The sequence below is a fragment of the Watersipora subatra genome, chromosome 7 (assembly GCF_963576615.1).
Source record: "Watersipora subatra chromosome 7, tzWatSuba1.1, whole genome shotgun sequence".
NCBI lineage: Eukaryota > Metazoa > Bryozoa > Gymnolaemata > Cheilostomatida > Watersiporidae > Watersipora > Watersipora subatra.
The window spans coordinates 35,316,974-35,343,073 of NC_088714.1; the positions used below are offsets into that span (position 1 = coordinate 35,316,974).

A 26,100-nucleotide genomic window follows, 5' to 3' on the forward strand; every position below is an offset into this window, starting at 1 on the left:
GTTTGCTCACGCTGCTTTGGATTTTATTAACGGAGAAATAAATTTATTAATAATAAATGTCACGGCTCTTTTCTCGTATGTATAAATGGCTGCTAAAATCAAAGTGAGGGAAGTAACTCCGGTAAGAATGTGTAATAGGGATGGTAAAAGTGCATTTCCTCCAAACCAGACCTGTAGAAAGAACAACAATTGACAGCAAGATTGAATAAACATTGTAAATGTTTGTCCACATCCGGAATCGTCATCGATAAAACATCATTCAATGATGCTGTTATGTCTCGGCCCCAAACATTGATGAATGTTTATTTATTCAAAACAACAGTAACCCATTTTTCAACAAGCAAAACACCAGGATGAGTAAACAAACAGTGAAATATAAGTAAATTGAAAATGTAACAGTATTGCTTGCTATGTATTTCATCGCACGCATTCAATATGTATACCAATTGAATACTCATCAGATAACTATACACTGCTTACTAAGTGGAAAAAAGCTACAAACTGATTGAGAAGGAAAATTGAAGCAGATATTCTGCTGTCAGAGAGCTTACCCTAGATGTGGAAGTGAGGATGAACGCAACTGAGTACACAATCAGCACCCTTGAGTCAAGGAGAGAGTTTATTATTGGGTATTCGGAAGTACCTTCATAGAACTTCTCAATTATATAGACACTAGAATATGACAAAAAAGTTATGCGATGGAAGGATAGCTGAAGATTAACAGTATAGAGGATGACTAGCCTCTCAGCAAGATTTCTTGTACAACCTTCCATGTTGTTGATGGTTTTATTGGTAGCCAAAGGTTGACAGAAAGCAACTTTGAGAGTTCGAGACAAAACTTGAATGTAACCAAAGCTTAGTTCATGAAGGTTACCTCTTATGTGTATCCACACATGTAGCTAGTGTATGATGTTCACCTCTTACATTGTATGCGTATCCACACATGTAGCTAGTGTATGATGTTTACCTCTTACGTGTATCCACACATGTAGCTAGTGTATGATGTTTACCTCTTATGCGTATCCAGACATGTAGCTAGTGTATGATGTTTACCTCTTACATGTATCCAGACATGTAGCTAGTGTATGATGTTTACCTCTTACGTGTATCCACGCATGTAGCTAGTGTATGATGTTTACCTCTTATGTGTATCCACACATGTAGCTAGTGTATGATGTTTACTTCTTATGTGTATCCACGCATGTAGCTAGTGTATGATGTTTACCTCTTATGTGTATCCACACATGTAGCTAGTGTATGATGTTTACCTCTTATGTGTATCCAGACATGTAGCTAGTGTATGATGTTTACCTCTTATGTGTATCCACACATGTAGCTAGTGTATGATGTTTACCTCTTATGTGTATCCACACATGTAGCTAGTGTATGATGTTTACCTCTTACGTGTATCCACACATGTAGCTAGTGTATGATGTTTACCTCTTATGTGTATCCACGCATGTAGCTAGTGTATGATGTTTACCTCTTACGTGTATCCACACATGTAGCTAGTGTATGATGTTTACCTCTTATGCGTATCCAGACATGTAGCTAGTGTATGATGTTTACCTCTTACATGTATCCAGACATGTAGCTAGTGTATGATGTTTACCTCTTACGTGTATCCACGCATGTAGCTAGTGTATGATGTTTACCTCTTATGTGTATCCACACATGTAGCTAGTGTATGATGTTTACCTCTTATGTGTATCCACACATGTAGCTAGTGTATGATGTTTACCTCGTATGTGTATCCACACATGTAGCTAGTGTATGATGTTTACCTCTTATGTGTATCCAGACATGTAGCTAGTGTATGATGTTTACCTCTTACGTGTATCCACGCATGTAGCTAGTGTATGATGTTTACCTCTTACATGTCAAATCTCAGCCGTGACATTAATCAGTACAGACGCTCCCCAACTTACGAACAAGTTACGCTCCGAACGATCGTTTGTAAGGTGAATTCGTTCGTAAGTTGCTTCAGTGGTATATTTTGTGTTATAATTTATGTTTAAGGCCTATATAAGTATATTGAAGGTATATATAAGTATGTTTAAGGCTTGTATAAGTAACCTGTATTGGTCTGTACAAGAAAAGCATGTAATAAAATGAAGAGAAAACATGGCACACTGCATATTTTATTTATTGTTTGTTGTATGTGCTGTCCTTTTCATTATATCGTTGTTTTACTCGTTATGCTATCACTTATCGTTGTTGTCTTATTTTACTGTATGAGTTGCCCTTTTATTATATCTTTGTTTCACTCGTTATGCTATCACTTATCGTCACTTATATTGTTGTCATACCAACGCACTAGTGATCCTATTTATTCACCTTGTTAGCAGGTGTTCTTGCCTTTAGCCGGAACGGTTGATATTATTATATATGAAGGTGCGCGCTTACTCAGTTGAGCAGATAGCTGTACGCTCCTCGGCTAGTGAAATTTCCTGCGCTAATAAAAAGCTGAATGAAACTACACGCACTCTCTTCTCTTTATTTATTAGTCTAGATCATGCTAAGTAAAGGCCGGCAAATTCCTTTACAATACGCGCAGTAAAAATAAAAAACGATCTTTGCGCACTGGAGATACATTCACGCACTTATGCACTGCAACGAATTGGGCAGAGGAAGGTGGATGCTGGGTGGTGCTTCCGAGTAGTGCCTCTTTCCGCCGCTAATACGTCAGTAATACAGTCGCTAATAGCATCGGTATTAGCGGCGGACACACGCGCAGACATGTTTGTATGTACCGTTGTTCGTGACTCGAATGTTCGTAAGTAGGGGAGCTTTTGTAGTTAATGTTTGCAGAATGAAAGTGTATACGTAATGAATACTAAAAATGTCATTGGAATTGTCTCCTCGCCTTCTTCTAGTTGATAGATTGGATATTGCCAATTTAATAAGCAAACAGCAGGAGATAAACCAAGCGTGTTGAAGCAGACTCACTTAGGGCAGCAACACTGCGTTTGGAAAACCTCATGAATTAAACTTATTATTTTATTTAAAGTTCATAACGTAAATTGTCATAGTAATTTTTTATATAACCACTCAGTGCAATGCTAATATTGTATGGTAGCATTCTTCTAAACACAGGTCCTATTGTAGTGCTGTCATAGATCAATCTACACACAGGTCCTATTGTAATACCATCATAGATCAATCTACAGACAGGTCCTATTGTAATACCATCATAGATCAATCTACACGCAGGTCCTATTGTAATACCATCATAGATCAATCTACACACAGGTCCTATTATAATATCGTCATAGATCAATCTACAAGCAGGTCCTATTACAATATCATCATAGATCAATCTACGTGCAGGCCCTATTGTAATACCATCATAGATCAATCTACAAGCAGGTCCCATTATAATATCGTCATAGATCAATCTACACACAGGTCCTATTGTAATACCATCATAGATCAATCTACAGACAGGTCCTATTGTAATACCATCATAGATCAATCTACAAGCAGGTCCTATTACAATATCATCATAGATCAATCTACGTGCAGGCCCTATTGTAATACCATCATAGATCAATCTACAAGCAGGTCCCATTATAATATCGTCATAGATCAATCTACACACAGGTCCTATTGTAATACCATCATAGATCAATCTACACGCAGGTCCTATTGTAATACCATCATAGATCAATCTACACACAGGTCCTATTATAATATCGTCATAGATCAATCTACAAGCAGGTCCTATTACAATATCATCATAGATCAATCTACGTGCAGGCCCTATTGTAATACCATCATAGATCAATCTACACGCAGGTCCTATTATAATATCATCATAAATCAATCTACACGCAGGTCCTATTATAATATCATCATAGATCAATCTACACGCAGGTCCTATTGTAATGCCATCATAGATCAATCTACATGCAGGCCCTATTGTAATACCATCATAGATCAATCTACACGCAGGTCCTATTATAATACCATCATAGATCAATCTACACGCAGGCCCTATTATAATACCATCATAGATCAATCTACACGCAGGTCCTGTTATAATATTATCATAGATCAATCTACACACAGGTCCTATTGTAATACCATCATAGATCAATCTACGCGCAGATCCTATTGTAATACCATCATAGATCAATCTACACGCAGGTCCTATTATAATATTATCATAGATCAATCTACACGCAGGTCCTATTATAATATCATCATAAATCAATCTACACGCAGGTCCTATTATAATATCATCATAGATCAATCTACACGCAGGTCCTATTGTAATGCCATCATAGATCAATCTACATGCAGGCCCTATTGTAATACCATCATAGATCAATCTACACGCAGGTCCTATTATAATACCATCATAGATCAATCTACACGCAGGCCCTATTATAATACCATCATAGATCAATCTACACGCAGGTCCTATTATAATACCATCATAGATCAATCTACACGCAGGTCCTGTTATAATATTATCATAGATCAATCTACACACAGGTCCTATTATAATATCATCATAGATCAATCTACACGCAGGTCCTATTGTAATACCATCATAGATCAATCTACACGCAGGTCCTATTGTAATGCCATCATAGATCAATCTACACGCAGGTCCTATTATAATATTATCATAGATCAATCTACACGCAGGTCCTATTATAATATCATCATAAATCAATCTACACGCAGGTCCTATTATAATATCATCATAGATCAATCTACACGCAGGCCCTATTATAATACCATCATAGATCAATCTACACGCAGGTCCTATTGTAATGCCATCATAGATCAATCTACATGCAGGCCCTATTATAATACCATCATAGATCAATCTACGCGCAGATCCTATTGTAATACCATCATAGATCAATCTACACGCAGGTCCTATTGTAATGCCATCATAGATCAATCTACATGCAGGCCCTATTATAATACCATCATAGATCAATCTACACGCAGGTCCTGTTATAATACCATCATAGATCAATCTACGCGCAGATCCTATTGTAATACCATCATAGATCAATCTACACGCAGGTCCTATTATAATATTATCATAGATCAATCTACACACAGGTCCTATTATAATATCATCATAGATCAATCTACACGCAGGCCCTATTATAATATCATCATAGATCAATCTACACGCAGGTCCTATCATAATATTGTCATAGATCAATCTACTTGCAGGTCCTATTATAATATTATCATAGATCAATCTACTTGCGGGTCCTATTATAATATCGTCATAGATCAATGTACACGCAGGTCCTATTATAATATCATCATAGATCAATCTAAACACAGGTCCTATTGTAATATCATCATAAATCAATCTACACGCAGGTCCTATTGTAATACCATCATAGATCAATCTACACGCAGGCCCTATTGTAATACCATCATAGATCAATCTACACACAGGTCCTATTATAATATCATCATAGATCAATCTACACGCAGGTCCTATTGTAATACCATCATAGATCAATCTACACGCGGGTCCTATTATAATATCATCATAGATGAATCTAAACACAGGTTCTATTGTAATACCATCATAGATCAATCTACACGCAGGTCCTATTATAATATCATCATAGATGAATCTAAACACAGGTCCTATTATAATATCATCATAGATCAATCTACACGCGGGTCCTATTATAATATCATCATAGATCAATCTACACGCAGGTCCTATTATAATATTATCATAGATCAATCTACACGCGGGTCCTATTATAATATTATCATAGATCAATCTACACGCAGGTCCTATTATAATATCGTCATAGATCAATCTACACGCAGGTCCTATTATAATATCATCATAGATCAATCTAAACACAGGTCCTATTGTAATATCATCATAAATCAATCTACACGCGGGTCCTATTATAATATTATCATAGATCAATCTACACGCAGGTCCTATTATAATATCGTCATAGATCAATTTACACGCAGGTCCTATTATAATATCGTCATAGATCAATCTACATGCAGGTCCTATTATAATATCATCATAGATCAATCTACACACAGGTCCTATTATAATATCATCATAGATCAATCTAAACACAGGTCCTATTATAATATCATCATAGATCAATCTACATGCAGGTCCTATTGTAATGTCATCATAGATCAATCTACACACAGGTCCTATTATAATATCATCATAGATCAATCTACACGCAGGTCCTATTATAATACCATCATAGATCAATCTACATGCAGGTCCTATTATAATATCATCATAGATCAATCTACACGCAGGTCCTATTGTAATATCATCATAGATCAAGCTATTTGGAAATATTTAACACCAGAATAATACAGTGAACTAGAGGTGAACATAGATTATGCTTGTCGATACCCAACACCTCAGTACCGTCTTTGGTACAATTTAAATCACTAATATAACAAAAACTAATAAATTAAATGAATTACAGATTACTTTACGATTCATAAGCCAAAATTTTGGCCAATGACGGAACGCTTGATGGGAATCCCACTGAAGAGTTTAGCAAGTTCCCAACATATGAGAGCTGTTGTAAAACATATAATTAATTAAAGAGTGTAATAATACTAAAATAATACTTTCTTAAAGGTTGACTTGCAACAAAATTCACATTACAGTTATTTGGTATCAAAACATTCACTGTGTCTTACTCTGTTGTGTTGTAGGTGCCAAATATGTGGAAATGTGATTCAAAAACGAAAAGCGGTCGTAGATTGGAATCTGTTTATTTCTCTGACGTAGTCATTACATCTGGTTATTGTCTTGTCACCTGATGTCCTCACGTGAATTGAAAGGCCAATAAAAAGCTCAATATAAAACTTATCGTAGCACTAGTTTATGACAAACACTTTGGGTTTTACCAAAGACCCAGTATCAAATATAGATGCTCGCTACTTTACAGTTTTGTTTCGGCTTGATCTAGTCAACAAGTCGTAATCTGATCATGTGACCCAATACTTCGCAAATAATTTCTGTAGCACTTTTCGATTACCACAGGTGATCAACAGGCTCGTCATGATTATCAGACAATGATATGTACTCCTTCGAGCAAAGGTTAAAAAATTAAACGAATTTTTACGGTAAGTTATAGGATATCAGTGCTAAAAGTGACAGTAACAAAGAACAATAGACATGGTTTTATTGAATGCGTGAAGCATATTTGTGAAAATAACGAATGAGGTTGCATGAAAGTGTAAACAGAAACCATCTTGTAACAACTACGTCCCATTTGAGCTGTTTTGGAAAGAGAATCTAAACTACGGCGGTCTCGTGTGGCTGCGATTAACTGTTCGTTTTTGAGCTTTTAAGAGCTTGTAATCACCATCCCACATATTTTGCACCTCCAACACAGCAGAGTAAGACATGGTGAATATTTTGATACCAAATAACTGTGATGTGAATTTTGTTGCAAGTCAACCTTTAACCAAAAAATGTGATGCAAAGAAGCTTTTGTACAACTAGTGAAAGTGGAGTGCAGCTCATCAGAATGTGCCGTCGATTCTTTAGAAGTGGAGAGAGCTTATGTAAAAATGCATACATTGTCTGGACTGTTGTCGGAATATTTTAACAATACCTATAGGGCACACAAAAACTCAATATTTAACAAGGAGAGACGGTACATTAGAAACAGCTCACCTGTGAATAATACGCAAGATTAGGTTGCAGCAGTTGGCCATGATGAAACCTGCGCTGCCAAACCTGGAGGTAAACACGAGAGAGGCAGCAAGGAACCCGATCGAAAATGCCAGCATTTTGTAGTTGAACCTGTAAACGGTAGATACAGAACTGTACTATATCTCCCACCCCTGTATTACAGGGCGAGTCTAACCAATGAGCTTGTCACCATTAAGAACTTACATAAAACCATATTATACGAATCAAGTTATTTCTTTTCTGCCTGATTATCTATTTGAAGCTATTTATACCTTCTATTGCTGATAAAAATGAACATAATTATGAGGGAATAATAGTACATACAACTCAATTTAACATTAAATGTTTTGCGTATCAAATTTCCAATTATGACGTACTTTTTCCAGTTTTGTTTTTTGACAGTTGATGATCCCATTTTAAGAACAGATCATGTATTTAGTTTTTTCTAACTTCTGCAGTCAGTTTAACACTTTAATAATACCGTATATACATAATAATAAAGCATAGATATGTTATGTTGACACATACAACCTAATGCAGGCATACGTGGAGTTATCTTCTCATGAATTACTAAGCACCGCACCAACACCGCGCCATCTTGCCGCAGCGTTATAACTGGCAAAAGAAATTTTAGTTACCTATAAAACCATCTGATTTTATAAGCGGTACATAAATCCTTGTGTATAAGCATCCCACCAAGTATAAGTCGCCCTCCCAACTTTAGAGGTTTTTGAGATACCGGTACGCAGCGTGTATAAGCCGCACCGGCTGTTTTCTTTTCGTTTAACACACTTCATCTAACTTAGCCACATGAGAAATTCGTCAAATCTACTGCCTCTGTCCATCATCACACGCATGCATTGGCTGACGAGGTGGCAATCGACCAATGACTGTTTTCACCTTTGCGGGCAAAGGGGGCAAGGCGAGTGATGCGTTACGCCTTTAGCAAATTGCTTTACATTAAACAGGCGCCATATTAGCGAGCTCGTTTTGTAACCCATATCAGCAAGAAGAGCTAAATACGATGGAGTGTTTAAATTTAATGTGGTGAGCTATCAACTGTGGACAACTACCAACCGAAATGCTGCGGCAGTTCTTCATCAACAAAAAGCAACTGGAGAATGGAATCCTGTGCTGGAGATGTTGTATGACAGTGACCACAACTAATGACCTCATCACTTCAGTACAAGTACTAGATACTTCCTAGCTTCTACTTGAATTAATTATTTTAGCATTTGCGCATTTCCACAATTGATTAAAATTGTATTAACAATTATCATTACACAAAAATCTGTTTTAATTTAATAATATTTCATATAACTCTTTTATATAGATATATTTATGTCTTTTCATTTTATATAACTCTGAGTTTATCATGTGACAGTACCTAAACCCCAAGCGTAGTAAGATGTTTGCAGGTATAATTTTTAGACTGCGTGAATAAACTACAGCACAAACTTTTCAACAAAGGTGAGGCTTATATAAGCTTGTATATACATATATATATACACTATATTGATTCATATTTACATTATCATCAATATTATAAAAATATATCAATAATATATACAATACATGTATATATAATCTATATGAATGTACACACATGTGTAAACATATAACATATACGGAAAAAGAAAATGGCACATATATGAATCACAACAAAACAAGCCAAACAACAGTTTGAACTGTTGTTTGGCTTGTAAAAGACTTGTTGGTACCATGTAAGATATACCTCATGTTGTGTAGGCACAAGAATGATTATATTTAACATATAGCTCATGTTGTGTAGGCATAAGAATGATTATATTTAACATATAGCTCATGTTGTGTAGCCATGCAAATGGCTATGTTTAACATATAGCTCATGTTGTGTAGGCATAAGAATGATTATATTTAACATATAGCTCATGTTATGTAGGCATAAGAATGATTATATTTAACATATAGCTCATGTTGTTTAGCCATGCGAATGGTTATATTTAACATATAGCTCATGTTATGTAGGCATAAGAATGGTTATATTTAACATATAGCTCATGTTATGTAGGCATAAGAATGATTATATTTAACACATAGCACATGTTGTGTAGGCATAAAAATGGTTATATTTAACATACAGCTCATGCTATGTAGGCATTAGAATGGTTATGTTTAACATATAGCTCATGTTGTGTAGGCATAAGAATGATTATATTTAACATAGCTCATGTCGTGTAGGCATAAGAATGGTTATATTTAACATATAGCTCATGTTGTGCAGGCATAAGAATGATTATATTTAACATGTAACACATGTTGTGTAGGCATAACAATGGTTATATTTAACATATAGCTCATGTTGTGTAGGCATAAGAATGATTATATTTAACATATAGCTTATGTTGTCTAGCCATGCGAATGGTTATATTTAATATATAGCTCATGTCGTGTAGGCATAAGAATGATTATATTCAACATATAGCTCATGTTATGTAGGCATAAGAATTATTATGTTTAATATATAGCTCATTTTGTGTAGCATGAAAATGACAAGCGAACATAATAAGATTACTACATTGACTTGAACAGTGACAAGCTAAAATTAGCAAATTTGGAGTTGTCACACAATAGCGAAGCTAGATGAATCAGCACAATAGTGAGACCATTCGAAATAAAATAGCAAGTAATACTCCAGTCAGTGTGTTTGAGAAGCTACTATGGATGAAAGGATTCAATGAGATGAAAAAATGGATTTAATTAGTAGGTGGGAGGAAGTACCTGCTACGAACCTGTCAAGCTGAGGCTTGCTCATAGTAGCAAAGGAGAAGCATTCAGTGAGACCATTGACAGCCATAAGCAACACATAGACTGAGTACCATCGCAGCAAGTAGGGCCCTGCAATCCAGCAATTATACCTGCGACATGAACCTAGAACTGAATCTACCGTAAAACCTCTAATTGAACGCCAGATCAATCCGACCACCACTGCGTTAGAAGATTTGAAAAATAGAGCGCTACCCTCTATTTGAACGCCACCTCCATTTGACCGCCACCTCCGCTATCTTTGATCTTTATAAACCCATCACATCAAGTGATCAGTAGAAAAGTGTCCACAAAATCGTATTAATAATGAACCGTTTATATTAATAACAATTAATTATCTTGTTGTCCAACTCCAAAACTTTTCACTTTTTTTCGTTGGGACTTTGAACGCAACGGCATAGAAATAATCAATATAGTTCCTATAGCAAATAGTAGTTCCTTGTTTAACGTGTTCTTAATACTTTGAAGAACACACATATAAAAAAACGGTTTGCAAGTTTTGGGTCAAAGGTTACGTTTAGTGAGCAAACCTTTACGAGTTGCATTTGTGCTAAATGAAGAGCATAAAAGGTTCGCTCCTCCAAAAAAATGATTGTTTGCACACTAATATTGACTAGTTCTACAGCGCAGAAGAAGAGTTGATATTGTGGAAAATATTGGACAACTAGAAGATGTTCGTTCCATCGAAAGCAACAATCAGAACGCAGCTATCTGAGCAAATGGAAACATTTTTGTGTTAAAAATGTTAATTTTTGTTTCTGCATGCAATATAAGTATGGTTCGTTTATTATGTCACTTGTTCATGAATATATATTTGTATCATTTAATAAATTATCCTTGTATGACTTATCAATATGCAGATTTATAGCATGTTATTTAATAGCATGTTATTTAATAGCATGTTATTTTATAGCATGTTATTTAATAACATCCTTGCGGCTATCTTAACACAGCTTACAATGGATCTATGCTCATAACTCCACTTCTATTGCACATAATAAGCTAGTTTTGGCTGGAAACTAGCAAACATATCAATGGGTGCAATGAGCTTTTACGCAACATTGTAAAATATAAATATAAAATAAAAATGTATCTTCAAAGTTACAATGAAATAAAAATTGAAAATGCCAACAAATTGCAAAGAAGGACACAGGCTATATCATCACAGGTCAATTGCAAGCAATAGATATCAACTGGTAGAGATATTTCTTGATGCATATTTATCAAGAGATCTTTGACAAGTTAAGGCAAGTTAACAGAGGCGAGTTAGCAGATTTATTGAATCCAAAAGGTTTAATATTGCTCCTCCAGAAAGTGAGCAAAATATAGGCAATATTCGCTTCACCTGTTATAGGGCTAAATTTATCTTCCAAAAATTCTGACGAGCCATTTGAAAATATACCGCCAGCCTCTATTTGAATGCCACCTCCAATTGAACTCCACTATAGAGGGAGACTAGCTGTGCCACCCGGCATTGCCCGTGTAATAGAAGAGTCTTTGGACAGAAAATTGATTTGTATTTAACATATAACAACATTTGCCATTCTAGCTTTCAAACTACATATCATGAGAAGAACTACTATCATATCATTTTCTGTCTTATAAACAATGAGAAATAGTGAGAGTTTTTGCTATTAGCCAGTTTAATAATGTGAGAGAACAGCTTCTCGTGACCTTATGCTATGACCAGCATCATACGCAAAGCAGTTAAGTTTTGCTCTCATAAAATGACTTATATTGGCAAGCTAGCAATTCGATTTGCGTAGTCTAGCGGGCAAGGCGTCAGACTTGAAAACGGCAGTTTCCGAATTGGAATCTTTTTCGGTACAGAACATTTATTCCAAAATTATCCGACGACATACTTTGAGAAATATAGATTTGAAAAATAGAGCGCTATGGCATTCAATTAAAGGTTTTACGGTAGGTGTAAGAGTCAAACCAAATAATGATCTTCCAATAGCTGTGCGACAAGTGATATCAAAGACCGGGCTTTGTGATGCATAAACCGTATTCAGCTAGCCAAATTTGAAAACCATGCCTTTATTTTCAGTGGTAATATACATAGTGCCAAGGTGACGTAGAAGAGGCATGGAGCGAGTCTGTTTAACATACCTCAGTATGTTAAACAGACTCGCTCCATGCCTCTTCTATTAAATATTAATTGCCTTAAATGCAAAAATAATGATGTTATGATATATCAGTTTAAAAAGGTTCAAGGAAAAGGAGACTTACCTGCTCCTACGCTAAGCACCTGCCCACCATAGACATGCAGAGCGAGGTGAGCATAATTGTAGCCAAACACTAGGATTGTCAGGCCGGTCAGAGTTAGAAGTTTAAGCAGTTGTGTGAGTGCCTCTGTTGCTGTGTGCAAAGACTCCTACAGTGGACCAGAATAACTCATAGCAAGTTATATCTAAGCTCAGGTGAACCACCAAACACCTTATGTGAATGCTGATAGAGACAATCAAAGGTTGATAATAAAAATATATTTAGATGGCTGATTTTGTGATATCAATCAATTATAAATTTCAACTGAAATGAATTTCAGAGACAACAAAGCAATGCTGATGCGAGGCAAATCACATTTTGACTGAAAAATGGTGACAATGACTGCAAGACCAAAGCTATCACTCATCAGCCATAATAATAATAATAATAGATGGTTGGCTATAACATATTTGTGAGCAATGATAATAATAGATGGTTGGCTATAACATATTTGTGAGCTATAATAATAATAGATGGTTGGCTATAACATATTTGTGAGCAATGATAATAATAGATGGTTGGCTATAACATATTTGTGAGCTATGATAATAATAGATGGTTGGCTATAACATATTTGTGAGCTATGATAATAATAGATGGTTGGCTATAACATATTTGTGAGCTATGATAATAATAGATGGTTGGCTATAACATAAATTATTTGTGAGCTATGATAATAGTAGATGGTTGGCTATAACATATCTGTGAGCTATGATAATAATAGATGGTTGGCTATAACATATTTGTGAGCTATGATAATAATAGATGGTTAGCTATAACATATTTGTGAGCTATGATAATAATAGATGGTTGGCTATAACATATTTGTGAGCTATGATAATAATAGATGGTTGGCTATAACATAAATTATTTGTGAGCTATGATAATAGTAGATGGTTGGCTATAACATATTTGTGAGCTATGATAATAGTAGATGGTTGGCTATAACATATCTGTGAGCTATGATAATAATAGATGGTTGGCTATAACATATTTGTGAGCTATGATAATAGTAGATGGTTGGCTATAACATATTTGTGAGCTATGATAATAATAGATGGTTGGCTATAACATAATCAAAATGCTTCCTTAAACTGAATTTCCCTTCCATAATCTAACGACAAATACAACCTTGTCTTGTTGGGTAGCTGAAGTTCCTCTAACAATAGTATACGAGAAGAGAAGGTAGCTACTGTCCTCGATAGGGCGAAATAGAAAACGGGCCACTAGGCTCCCGAGGTTGCTGATGACATCAAACACACCTTGGTCAGCGAATGACAAGATGTTGAAAACAGTCATAATATACCTTTCACCTGCAACAAAGCTGCCACTTTCAAATTAACACACAACCCACCTGCAACCTGGTGTCAGTTGAGCATTCACGCACCACTAACCCACATGACAGTGACATCCACATCTCCCAGCAATAACCTGATACCACACATTAGCAAACACTAATAATTGAACAACATCAAGCTCATTATGCTACTTAGGCATCAGGCAATAAAAACCAGACCTTTTTCACTAATTTTCACACCGCTAAAAGGTTGCCACGACCTTTGATCTTTGACCTCAAACAAGCTTAAAAACACTCTACCTTCAGTAAGCAACTGCTTGAGAAAAGACTGCTTTTGGAAGCTCCAAACAAGACTCGCCAGTTGCCTGTTGATGACGATCTGCAGTGGAAGGTATATGCAATATAGATAGGTAGATGCAATATACATGTAGATAGGTATATGCAATATAGAGAGGTATATGCAATATAGATAGGTAGATGCAATATAGATAGGTCTTTACTATAATAAGAGTGTAACTAGTGAAAGTTGAGCCGTAGGATGTGATAATCTTTACTATAATAAGAGTCGCATCTGTTTGAAGCCACGCTTAGGTGAGGAAAAACATAGCTTTCAGCGGGATTTGAACTGAGAACTTTCACCTTGGTAGACTTACATTATATTGCTTATGTCAATCAGCGGCCTTGCCAATTGAGGAATATCTGCAATTAGTTATTACACCTGACGATCTCTCACAGCAAATTGGGACTGCCAGGGTGCTAGTCAAGGACTAAATACAACAACTGATCAATATGAAATTGAATCAAAAACACAAACGAGCTTGGTTAATTTATCCAAACCTATTATAGCCTAAAATAAACCAGAATAGTATTTCTATTGACACCTCTACCTATATACTATCTGCCTCGTGTACTGTAAAGCCTATATATTTTATTCGCCTGTTTTTAATGCCTGTAACAACAGAAAACCTCCTTTAATTGATTTTTATGATTATCATTTAGTCTCTCACATATAATTTAGTTTTATGTACTCTTATATAATGAATAATTAATGTCTCTCACATATATGTCATATGTGATATGACATATGAAATATGACATGACAAATGATGAATGACATGTTTTATGGCATAAGGCGTTCTACATTCAGAATGACGTATATGACGTATAAAATAATAATATGACGTATAAAATAATAATATGACTTATAAAAAACGTAATACATAAAACATATCAAATAAGACATATGATATAAGACATATGACTATTGACATATAACACATCACATATGACCTATCACATATGAAATGTGACACATGTCACATGTCATACAATTACATGCTACATGCAATTACGTAAATGATCTGTGAAACAAATTAAATGAAATAAAATGCATTCTCATGAAATATTCACTCCAACATATTACAGTTTTGACTTAAGAAGCAAAGATTGGAGTAGATTAACTTTTCATGTCAAGTTTTACCTGTAAACTAAATCACCTGAGGTGAGGCTAACAACACAATGAGAGAGTTATGAGTACACTCAAATATCCCTGGTTATGATGACTAATTTCATCAGACTTACTCCACTCTCTGTTCTGTTTGGAAAGAACTGTCGGATATTTCTTAGAGGAAAGGAAGGCTTGCCAGCGGCAGTCAGATAGCCAAAGTAGATAAAGTAGCCACAGGTGTAAACAAGAGTGAATGACAGCTGAAATAATAAAATAAACACGATGACTGACATGACAAAAAACTCTTAAAAGGTTACTTAATCATTTCAAAATGTCAAACTGCAACATTTGTCTGTTGAAACGTTGAAAGATTGAAATTTTTCATGTTTTAATGAATGCTAGACCAACATCTCAAACTGTGATGCTAAAACGTCGCCAAGCTCAATGAAATGGATGGCACAACTCCTAGGTCATGTGTTTATAGGTTGCTCTTCCATTTTTTGTTTTGCATTATTGCTTATGACATTTTGGGAACTACCAGATCAAGGTATCAGGTTAACTTTTTATTATAAGCAATATTTTTTTATAACTATTCTGACTCCATTTCTATCAATCAATTTTTGCAGGCGCATTCCCACTTCATTGCTATACGTTTACTGATCTTCTAAATATCAACCTTATATATAATTCTCGGTGTTTTTCGTTTGTCTGTTTGTCTGTCATTCATGTGTATAGTTATAGTGACAAAGTTTTAGCAATGGAAAATGCCCTTTGCGCTGAATTTGAACTCAGAATCTCCAGGTCTGCAAACAAGCGTGTTAAACCATTACGCCACCCGGCAAGAGTGCTACGCAATGGAATAACTGTGGCCCTATTCTTTACATCTGTCAAAATACGCATAACGACATTGTGGGGTGTGTAATACCACAGGAGCTAGCTTCAGACCCACGGCAAGCTTAAGTTACGAGCTTAAGTTACTCAAATTACCCGATTCGCTAATTTGCTATTGGTTAATTAGTTAACTTAGCCAATGGCAACTACATTACCCGCCACTGTTTAAAAGCTGTTTTTATTACCCGTGCAACGCCAGACATTCAGCTAGCTAAACAATAAAATTTGTTTTGGAAGCTCATTGATAACAATAGACAGCGTACAAACTGAGTTGAGAAATATAAATTTAAAATTTAAAACTTCTAATCAAATTTCATTGTGCATGTTTGTGAGAACCAAACAATGTAGCCCAAAAATTCAACATTATGGTGCTGCTTATTCAATGACTCTCATATGACAAGTGTGAGCTGAAAGCTGATGACATGAATAAAAAATACAGAGTTGGAACTCTCATATGACAAGTGTGAGCTGAAAGCTGATGACACAAATAAAAAATACAGAGTTGGAACTCTCATATGACAAGTGTGAGCTGAAAGCTGATGACACGAATAAAAAATACAGAGTTGGAACTCTCATGAATCGAGAACAATTATCAGATAACAAACAACAGCGCAGAATAAATGAATCCCTGCACAATGAATTAAATAAAGAAATGGCAAGAAAATACCTGTGCAAAACAGAATATGAGAATAGCCATCTGAGGGTATAGGAGAACAAGGACTATGGTGACGATGGACTTGAGTATGAGGGCTGCACCCTCCAGTAATGCCTACAAAATAAACACAAATGCGCAAGGATATATCTCAGATAATTCAGTAATCCTTCATTGTTTAGGTTAATCCGGACTAGCCCCTTCCGCGAGACGTGAAAATCCGTGAAATAGAAACAGCTAAACTCAATCTAAAAAAATTGCTTTTAATTAATCATAAGCATTCTCCTTGTTTCTTAGGACTTGGTAGATAATTTTATAGGTTGAGGGCATCTGAGAGACATAATGGAGGGCATCACAGGTGCTTTACACTTTTACATTTAACAAAGCGTAAACTAGAAAAACAACAAATTGTATCAACTGCCATTACAAAGCTGCTTGCTGAGGGATCTCTCTGGAACTGAGTACGAAAGATTTATTTATTTTATATACTTGAAGTTGTGTTTTTTTCTTAAACTTTACATGAATATTTGTTACCTTGAAAAACACTGAAAGCGCGAAAGCTGAATTGCGAGGTACTACTGTATCACACAAAATTAATTAAAGCACACAAAGTGCCAACACATATCTTAAAAGTGAATTATACATTACGACTTCTTACATGCATGGCATACCCTGATTATAGATTGGTCAATCGAGTGTAAGAGCAACCAATCAAAGCTTCATTCACCCAGTCCAGCACTTGCCACTTGATGTCATTGTATAAACCAGTAAGTAAACGATCTGTTCTTTGACAAACCTGATGATCTCTGATGTCATTCAACAAGACAACGCTCAATCTCCCATCAATACAGAACTATAACAGCAATTAATACTCACCGCAAATCGTACGTAGAGCAACTTTTGACCAATAATATAAACAGGCTCACTGAGCATCTCTAGAACAGCTGAGAGACTGAAGCAGACAACTCCCACTGTGTATGAAAAGTGGAGTTCCGCGTCCGGTAGTTTAAGATGAAAGAGCCAGAGGTATGAGAGGACTATGGCAGCCCCCAAACCAAGCATAGGGCTACAATAGATGATATCAGAGAAACAGTTTTATTGCTATCCAGAGTGGTGAGCCAATAGACTAGTAAAGTGGATTGACAGAGAAATGTTCAACATGTTTTAGAGATTGTTTGATATATGCAACTTTGTTAAAAACTCAGCTCAAACAACACCTTTAAGCATTCTAGTTTGGTGAACACCACGAAGCATGGCAAGTAGAAATTTTTGGCTCATTCTTAGGAACACCCTCCATCTGATTGAGTCTGAACTGTCAATGGCTTCATGTAAAAAAGGGATGTATGACTTTGAATTGAAACTACCTATAAACTGTTTTTACTGCACACATGTTTTCTGATGGTCTAAAACAGGCTGTAAGTCAGCAATATTTAAGGTAAGAACACATCTAGGTCATTTACATGGCTAGGTAAAAATTTAGACTCCTAATTAATGACCCGTGCAAAGATCTCCCAACAGTTTTATGTTATAGTTGTTTCTAGTTAAATTTCAGGCAACCGAGTTGCTAGACTAATTTAATAACACTTCATCAAAATATAAAGTTTTGTTCTATTTTCTAAATTACACAAAACAAATTAAAAATATATATCTTAACACCATGCCAATAAATACATGGGCTATTAAGTTAAGATGTTGACTCATTGCTGTGGAATCTGAGTTCCTCATGAGCACCATCATGCTATTGGCTACACTTCATGAAACTCAGTATGTTATTGGTTATTAAAGGTTGACTTGCAACAAAATTCACATTACAGTTATTTGGTATTAAAAGATTCACCATGTCTTACTCTGCTATGTTGTAGGTGCAAAATATGTGGAAATGTGATTACAAGCTCTTAAAAGCTCAAAAACGAACAGTTAATCGCAGCCACACGAGACCGCCGTAGTTTGGATTCTCTTTTCAAAACGGCTCAAATGTGATGTAGTCGTACAAGATAGCTTCTGTTTACACTTTCACGCAACCTCATTTGTCGAAATATTTTCACAAATATACTTTACGCATTTAATAAAACCATGTCTATACAAGATGTCATCTTGTTCTTACGCATCTATTTCGTCATCATTGTAATGCTGTTACTATGAGCACTGATATCTCAAAACCTACCATAAAAATTTGTTTAATTTTTTAACTTTAGCTCGAAGAAGTGCATATCATCCTGTGATGCACATGACGAGCCTGTTGGTCACCTGTGATAGTCGAAAAATGCTGCACAAATTATTCGTGCTGTTTGGCAAGAAGTATGGGTCACATGATCAGATTACGACTAGACGATTAGACCAAGCCAAAACAAAACTGTAAACTAGCGAGCATCTATATTTGGTAAGGGCTCTTCGGTAAAACCCGAAGTGCTTGTCATAACCTAGTGCTACGAGAAGTTTTATATTGAGCCTTTTATTTTACGTGAGAACATCACGTGACAAAACAATAACCAAATGTAATGACTACGTCAGAGAAATAAACTGATTTCAATCTACGGCGGCTTCGTGATGGCGGCGATTAACTGTTCGTTTTTGAGCTTTTAAGAGCTTGTAATCACATTTCCACATATTTTGCACCTACAACACAACAGAGTAAGACATGGTGAATCTTTTGATACCAAATAACTGTAATGTGAATTTTGTTGCAAGTCAACCTTTAAAGAACATGAGCTGATAACAACTACTACTAGATGAGTTTTAGAGAATAAAATTAGTTTGTAAGTTTACTGTCAACCTTTTACCAAAGAAGAAGCACAACTTCGCTGTATGTACATGTATGTCGGAGCCTCTACTATAGAATACAAAGCTGTAACCTGTTAGTTCAGTTGTTTTTACATCTATTTTGCAACTCTCGGGAGTTTTAACATTCTACCTAAAAGTTTTATTTTTACAGCCTCTCGCGGCTTTCTCAAATCCTAGGAATAACATAGTACACCGGTAAGGTTAATAACCTGCAAGGTCAAGGTCGAAGACACCTACGCAAACCAGATGATATTGACGATTTCCTGCCAAGAGGCGTCTGTCTTGCTCATGCAGGACCTTCGGAAAGATTCTCGACCAATGAACAGGGTAGTTGAGTAAAGCAGCGTCAACCTGTATAATTTAATTGAAATGAGCCCATTTCCGTATTGATCTATTGAGCTAAGCGGATCAGTGACAAACTTGAGCAACGTAGCCTAACAAGCGGATATCATGATTTACAGCAAGTGTAAATTACCAAACGAAAAAATTACATGAGACGTCTTCAAAATCAGGTTGATTGACATGTGGAAGTGGGTTGCTGAATGGCGTTCTGATGTACTATACAGGGCGCCGTCGACTTATGACTGGTTACAATCAGAGAGGTAGTAAGTACATAGTATGTACGCATATAATGGTAGGTACATAGTACGCATATAATGGTAGGTACATAGTAAGCATGTAATGGTAGGTACATAGTATGCATATAATGGTAGGTACATAGTACGCATATAATGGTAGGTCATAGTACGCATATAATGGTAAGTACATAGTATGCATATAATGGTAGGTACATAGTACGCATATAATGGTAGGTCATAGTACGCATATAATGGTAAGTACATAATATGCATATAATGGTAGGTACATAGTACGCATATAATGGTAGGTACATAGTACACATATAATGGTAGGTACATAGTACGCATATAATGGTAGGTACATAGTACGCATATAATGGTAGGTACATGTACATAGTACGCATATAATGGTAGGAACATAAAACGCATATAATGGAAGGTATACAGTATGTATATAATGGTAGATACATAGTATGCATATAATGGTAGGTACATAGTACGCATATAATAGTAAGTGCAGTCAAACATGGATAACTCGAACTTCAAGGTACCGAGCAAAAGTGTTCGAATTATCAGAGCGTTCAAGTTATCAGAGCACTGTCACAAGTCCATGTATTTACTTATTTATTAGTAGATACATGTACATATACAAACTATAATATAAATCAAAAGCACAAATGGCTTGTTTCAAATTAAATGCTTGTAATGTAAAGTTTAAAACGTTTTTATCAAAAGGTATAGAGATTTTTCTATCACTTGAGATTGGTTTGTTGTTTGAGGTGATGTTATTGCCAGGACGTTTTTTAGATTGACATTGGCAAAACTTGATCGTTGTTGAAATGCTCAAAAGAAAATACATCTTTTTCTTTCGAGCGTTTTACCCACGATCAATTTTGCCGATTTTTCTTGAAGTTTATGCAAAGATTACCTCACTTTACCTTGCTTCCGAAGGGCGATCGCTAAGCGAATGTTTGGTATAAATCAAATTTCACCAAACCTTTAGAAAAGTCATTGACAAAAATATTTTGCCGATAGTTGTAATAACGACGCTCATGAATTACGAAAAGTTGAGGTTTACCTCTATGGCTTGGAATAAAGTGATTTTTTAAAGTGATAACAACCGTTTCGGTAGCCGTTGGGCAAAAAACAGTTCGAATTAACAGTATTCAGTTCGAGTTATCTATAGCAATTTATCATTACGTGGGAACGGACCAAAGAAACCGTTCGAATTAACCATGTGTTCGAGCTATCCGTGGGCGAGTTATCCATGTTTGACTGTACATAGTACGCATATAATGGTAGGTACATAGTACGTATATAATGGTAGGTACATGGTACGCATATAATGGTAGGTACATAGTACGCATATAATGGTAGGTACATAGTACGTATATAATGGTAGGTAAGGTACATAGTACGTATATGATGGCAGGTGCATAGTATTAAATAAACCTTATTATCTCTTAACTGTTTTGCTTTTTAACCTTTTTATAATGTAATCAGATTTCCTTGAAATGAATGCAGATTATTTCAACACTTTTGTAGTTTCTTATTTTACGTCAAAACCTAGCCTGGGCTACATATTGGTTTACTCTTAAACCTAGCCTGGGCTACACATTGATTTACTCTTAAACCTAGCCTGGGCTACACATTGATTAACTCTTAAACCTAGCCTGGGCTACATATTGATTTACTCTTAAACCTAGCCTGGGCTACACATTGGTTTACTCTTAAACCTAGCCTGGGTTACACATTGGTTTACTCTTAAACCTAGCCTGGGCTACACAATGGTTTACTCTTAAACTTAGCCTGGGCTACACATTGATTTACTCTTAAACCTAGCCTGGGCTACACATTGGTTTACTCTTAAACCTAGCCTGGGCTACATATTGGTTTACTCTTAAACCTAGCCTGGGCTACACATTGATTTACTCTTAAACCTAGCCTGGGCTACACATTGGTTTACTCTTAAACCTAGCCTGGGCTACACATTGGTTTACTCTTAAACCTAGCCTGGGCTACACATTGGTTTACTCTTAAACCTAGCCTGGGCTACACATTGGTTTACTCTTAAACCTAGCCTGGGCTACATATTGGTTTACTCTTAAACCTAGCCTGGGCTACACATTGGTTTACTCTTAAACCTAGCCTGGGCTACACATTGGTTTGCTCTTAAACCTAGCCTGGGCTACATATTGGTTTACTCTTAAACCTAGCCTGGGCTAAGCATAGGTTTACTCTTAAACCTAGCCTGGGCTACACATTGGTTTACTCTTAAAAATACCTTGTAGGTTTAAGTAAAATCAATGTATAATTTACATTTGATTTAGTTACAAAATACAAAAAATCATACGAAATAGAATACAAAATCAGAATACAATTTGTTTTCAAAGCACTGTTCTGTTTGTTTAATTTTAATGAACAGTTTTATTGATCATAAACTACCGCATAGGCTAAAAATGTTTGCTGTTACTGTACTTTGGATTCAGGCTACATAAAATAATTGTAGATTCACTACTATTATACTGTACGTATCTGTATGCGTATTGTAATGATCTACTCGCTACTCTACTAAACGTTACATAGACGTACATGTATGTATTATAAAAATATTACAACATGTGGTCATGGCCGTCGTAAACTCGGTCAGATGTAAGTCGCGTAGGGTTGTAAGTTGACAACACAATAGCATGCACCAAATAATTCAATCAATTAATGATGCGGCTCTAGAGCTTTGGCAAACCCTCACTAACACAAGAAATAAAATAACATCGCATGAGAAAAATCAAAATGATAAATACTTTAACCCTTTCGCAGGTGAGTTTTTGAGCCTATTTCTGATCGTCTTGGGTGAAGTAATTTTAAGGAAAAATGAAAATTTTGAAATTTTATTAAAATTATATTTTTTTGCTACACTATGGTTGTATGATAGGTTTGTATCATATAACAAGGCATTTTACAAACAGTTTTACACTCTTTGTGCCTGTTTGAGCTATTTAAACTACCCATGTAAATTTTTTTTTAAATTGAAAAATTTGATTGTTGTTGCGATAATGTTATATTGTTGAATAAAACATATTTTGTATTTATATTACAAATAAAGCATTTTACAAGTAGAACCACACTTTGTAATGCATATTAGCCACTGTTTAGACTTAGTCCATAGCACATATCCATAGTCCATACAGTCTATTTGTGGTCTATACTCTATACTGTCTATCATCAGATTGACATCAGAAAAATTGGAGTCATTGTCTGAGTCATCAGCTATAGAATCTGCCAAAACAAACTGGGCCCTTCGAGTTGATCTAGCTGGTCGTTGGGAATATGAAGCCATGATTATAAAATGTTTTTTTGTGTTCACAAAAAATCAATGCTTGGATCTTACTAAGTAAAAAAGGCGCATAGAAAGGGCATCGACAACGATCGTAAAGCATAAATATCAATTCGGAGGAAAAAGGCTTAGTACCTTACTGAGTAAAAAAACATAGAAAGGGCGTTTGATAACGATCGCCCAAAACAAGTTGAAATAAAACAATACATGTCTAAAATGTAGTTATTCAAGTCCTCACATGTGTTCTTTTACTTTAGAAAATATTTAATTGGATAGAAAAATGAACACAGACCAATAACAAGTTCTTTTGTTAACTAACATAAAAGCATAAAAATCAATTCGGGGGGAAAAAGGCTTAGTATCTTACCGAGTAAAAAAACATAGAAAGGGCGTTTGATAACGATCGCCCAAAGCAAGTTGAAATAAAAAGATACATGTCTAAGATGTAGTTATTCAAGTCCTCACGTGTGTTCTTTTACTTTAGAAAGTATTTAACTGAATAGAAAAATGAACAGAGACCAACAGTAAGTCTTAATACATAGTGCGTACGATATCGACATTAATGTCGCACTACCTACTAGAATCACTATCGCAAAACGACATTAATGTCGTATCACCTGCAAAAGGGTTAAATATACAATTTTATTGCCCCATGTCATTGCCCTACGAAAGCTTGGTGAATAGAATAATAATAAAATGTCAAAAGGTCTAACAAACAAGCGGCATGTACACCTATTGAACCGGCGTGAGTTAACAGACCAGAAAAGATTTATTTGTGATTATAAAAATAGTAGCAGACTCTGCTGTAGTTTGCTACTAGTTTGCTATACTAACAATTAACTGTATTTCTCTAAGATACCTTTATTTAACAAACAATGAACTTCGTCAAATATAGCATTTATCAGCTCTTGAAGAAGCCAAACTATACAACGAGTTAAAAAGAGTTTAACTTACCTTACGTTGACGATTCCAAGAAGATCTTTTGTTACATGCCTGAGTACGATGGCATTTATTACAAATGTAGATATCCTCAGCATCAACTGCAACAGACAACCGCTCTGCCAGAGAACTGCCTAAATAACTGGCAATAACGAAGGGAACGAAGAAATTCGTCTTTACAATGAACCAAAAATGTACATATTAGCACAAGTTAAGGTTGATGATGCGAAAGCGGAAGGATGCTTATCGATGTACTTGACTGAAGCATCTCTGACTAGCTAGAATAAGTCAGCTAGGAATGATTGAAGCATCTCTGACTAGCTAGAATAAGTCAGCTAGGAATGATTGAAGCATCTCTGACTAGCTAGAATAAGTCAGCTAGGAATGACTGAAGCATCTCTGATTAGCTAGAATAAGTCAGCTAGGAATGATTGAAGCATCTCTGACTAGCTAGAATAAGTCAGCTAGGAATGACTGAAGCATCTCTGACTAGCTAGAATAAGTCAGCTAGGAATGATTGAAGCATCTCTGACTAGCTAGAATAAGTCAGCTAGGAATGATTGAAGCATCTCTGACTAGCTAGAATAAGTCAGCTAGGAATGATTGAAGCATCTCTGACTAGCTAGAATAAGTCAGCTAGGAATGATTGAAGCATCTCTGACTAGCTAGAATAAGTCAGCTAGGAATGACTGAAGCATCTCTGATTAGCTAGAATAAGTCAGCTAGGAATGATTGAAGCATCTCTGACTAGCTAGAATAAGTCAGCTAGGAATGATTGAAGCATCTCTGACTAGCTAGAATAAGTCAGCTAGGAATGACTGAAGCATCTCTGACTAGCTAGAATAAGTCAGCTAGGAATGATTGAAGCATCTCTGACTAGCTAGAATAAATCAGCTAGGAATGATTGAAGCATCTCTGACTAGCTAGAATAAGTCAGCTAGGAATGATTGAAGCATCTCTGACTAGCTAGAATAAGTCAGCTAGGAATGATTGAAGCATCTCTGACTAGCTAGAATAAGTCAGCTAGGAATGACTGAAGCATCTCTGACTAGCTAGAATAAGTCAGCTAGGAATGACTGAAGCATCTCTGACTAGCTAGAATAAGTCAGCTAGGAATGATTGAAGCATCTCTGACTAGCTAGAATAAGTCAGCTAGGAATGATTGAAGCATCTCTGACTAGCTAGAATAAGTCAGCTAGGAATGATTGAAGCATCTCTGACTAGCTAGAATAAGTCAGCTAGGAATAATTGGTCAGCTTCATATCCGGCATGCAAAGTCAGATTTAAATAGCGAGCGGGTGAGAGAGTAACTGTGTTATTACCTGTAAAACAATATTGTATGACGTTGATCGAGCTACTCCAGTCACCAAATCATTTTGTTCATCCTTGCTTAACGTATTCTCACCTGTAGCCAT

General features: G+C 35.8%; 1 protein-coding gene across 1 annotated transcript; it reads right to left on the reverse strand.

The window, feature by feature from the left end:
* Position 1: 1 nt before the first annotated feature.
* LOC137401184 (man(5)GlcNAc(2)-PP-dolichol translocation protein RFT1-like) lies at positions 2-26,100 on the reverse strand. Its single transcript, XM_068087568.1, has 13 exons — positions 26,008-26,100; positions 24,701-24,786; positions 20,072-20,185; positions 17,930-18,119; positions 17,069-17,170; positions 15,645-15,770; positions 14,364-14,442; positions 13,898-14,079; positions 12,731-12,875; positions 10,465-10,570; positions 7,676-7,804; positions 552-672; positions 2-171 (listed from the first exon to the last, which is right to left on the reverse strand). Exons 1-13 carry the CDS (start codon positions 26,098-26,100, stop codon positions 7-9), a joined length of 1,638 nt encoding a protein of 545 aa, XP_067943669.1. The 3' UTR covers positions 2-6.

Coding starts and splice junctions, on each gene's coding strand:
- LOC137401184 (XM_068087568.1), bottom strand. CDS start 26,100: ATGGCTACAGGTGAGAATACGTTAAGCAAGGATGAACAAAATGATTTG. Junction 17,171..17,929: donor TGCTCTACGTACGATTTGCG/GTGAGTATTAAT, acceptor TTTATTTTGTAG/GCATTACTGGAGGGTGCAGC. Junction 172..551: donor TCCTCACTTCCACATCTAGG/GTAAGCTCTCTG, acceptor TTCTTTCTACAG/GTCTGGTTTGGAGGAAATGC.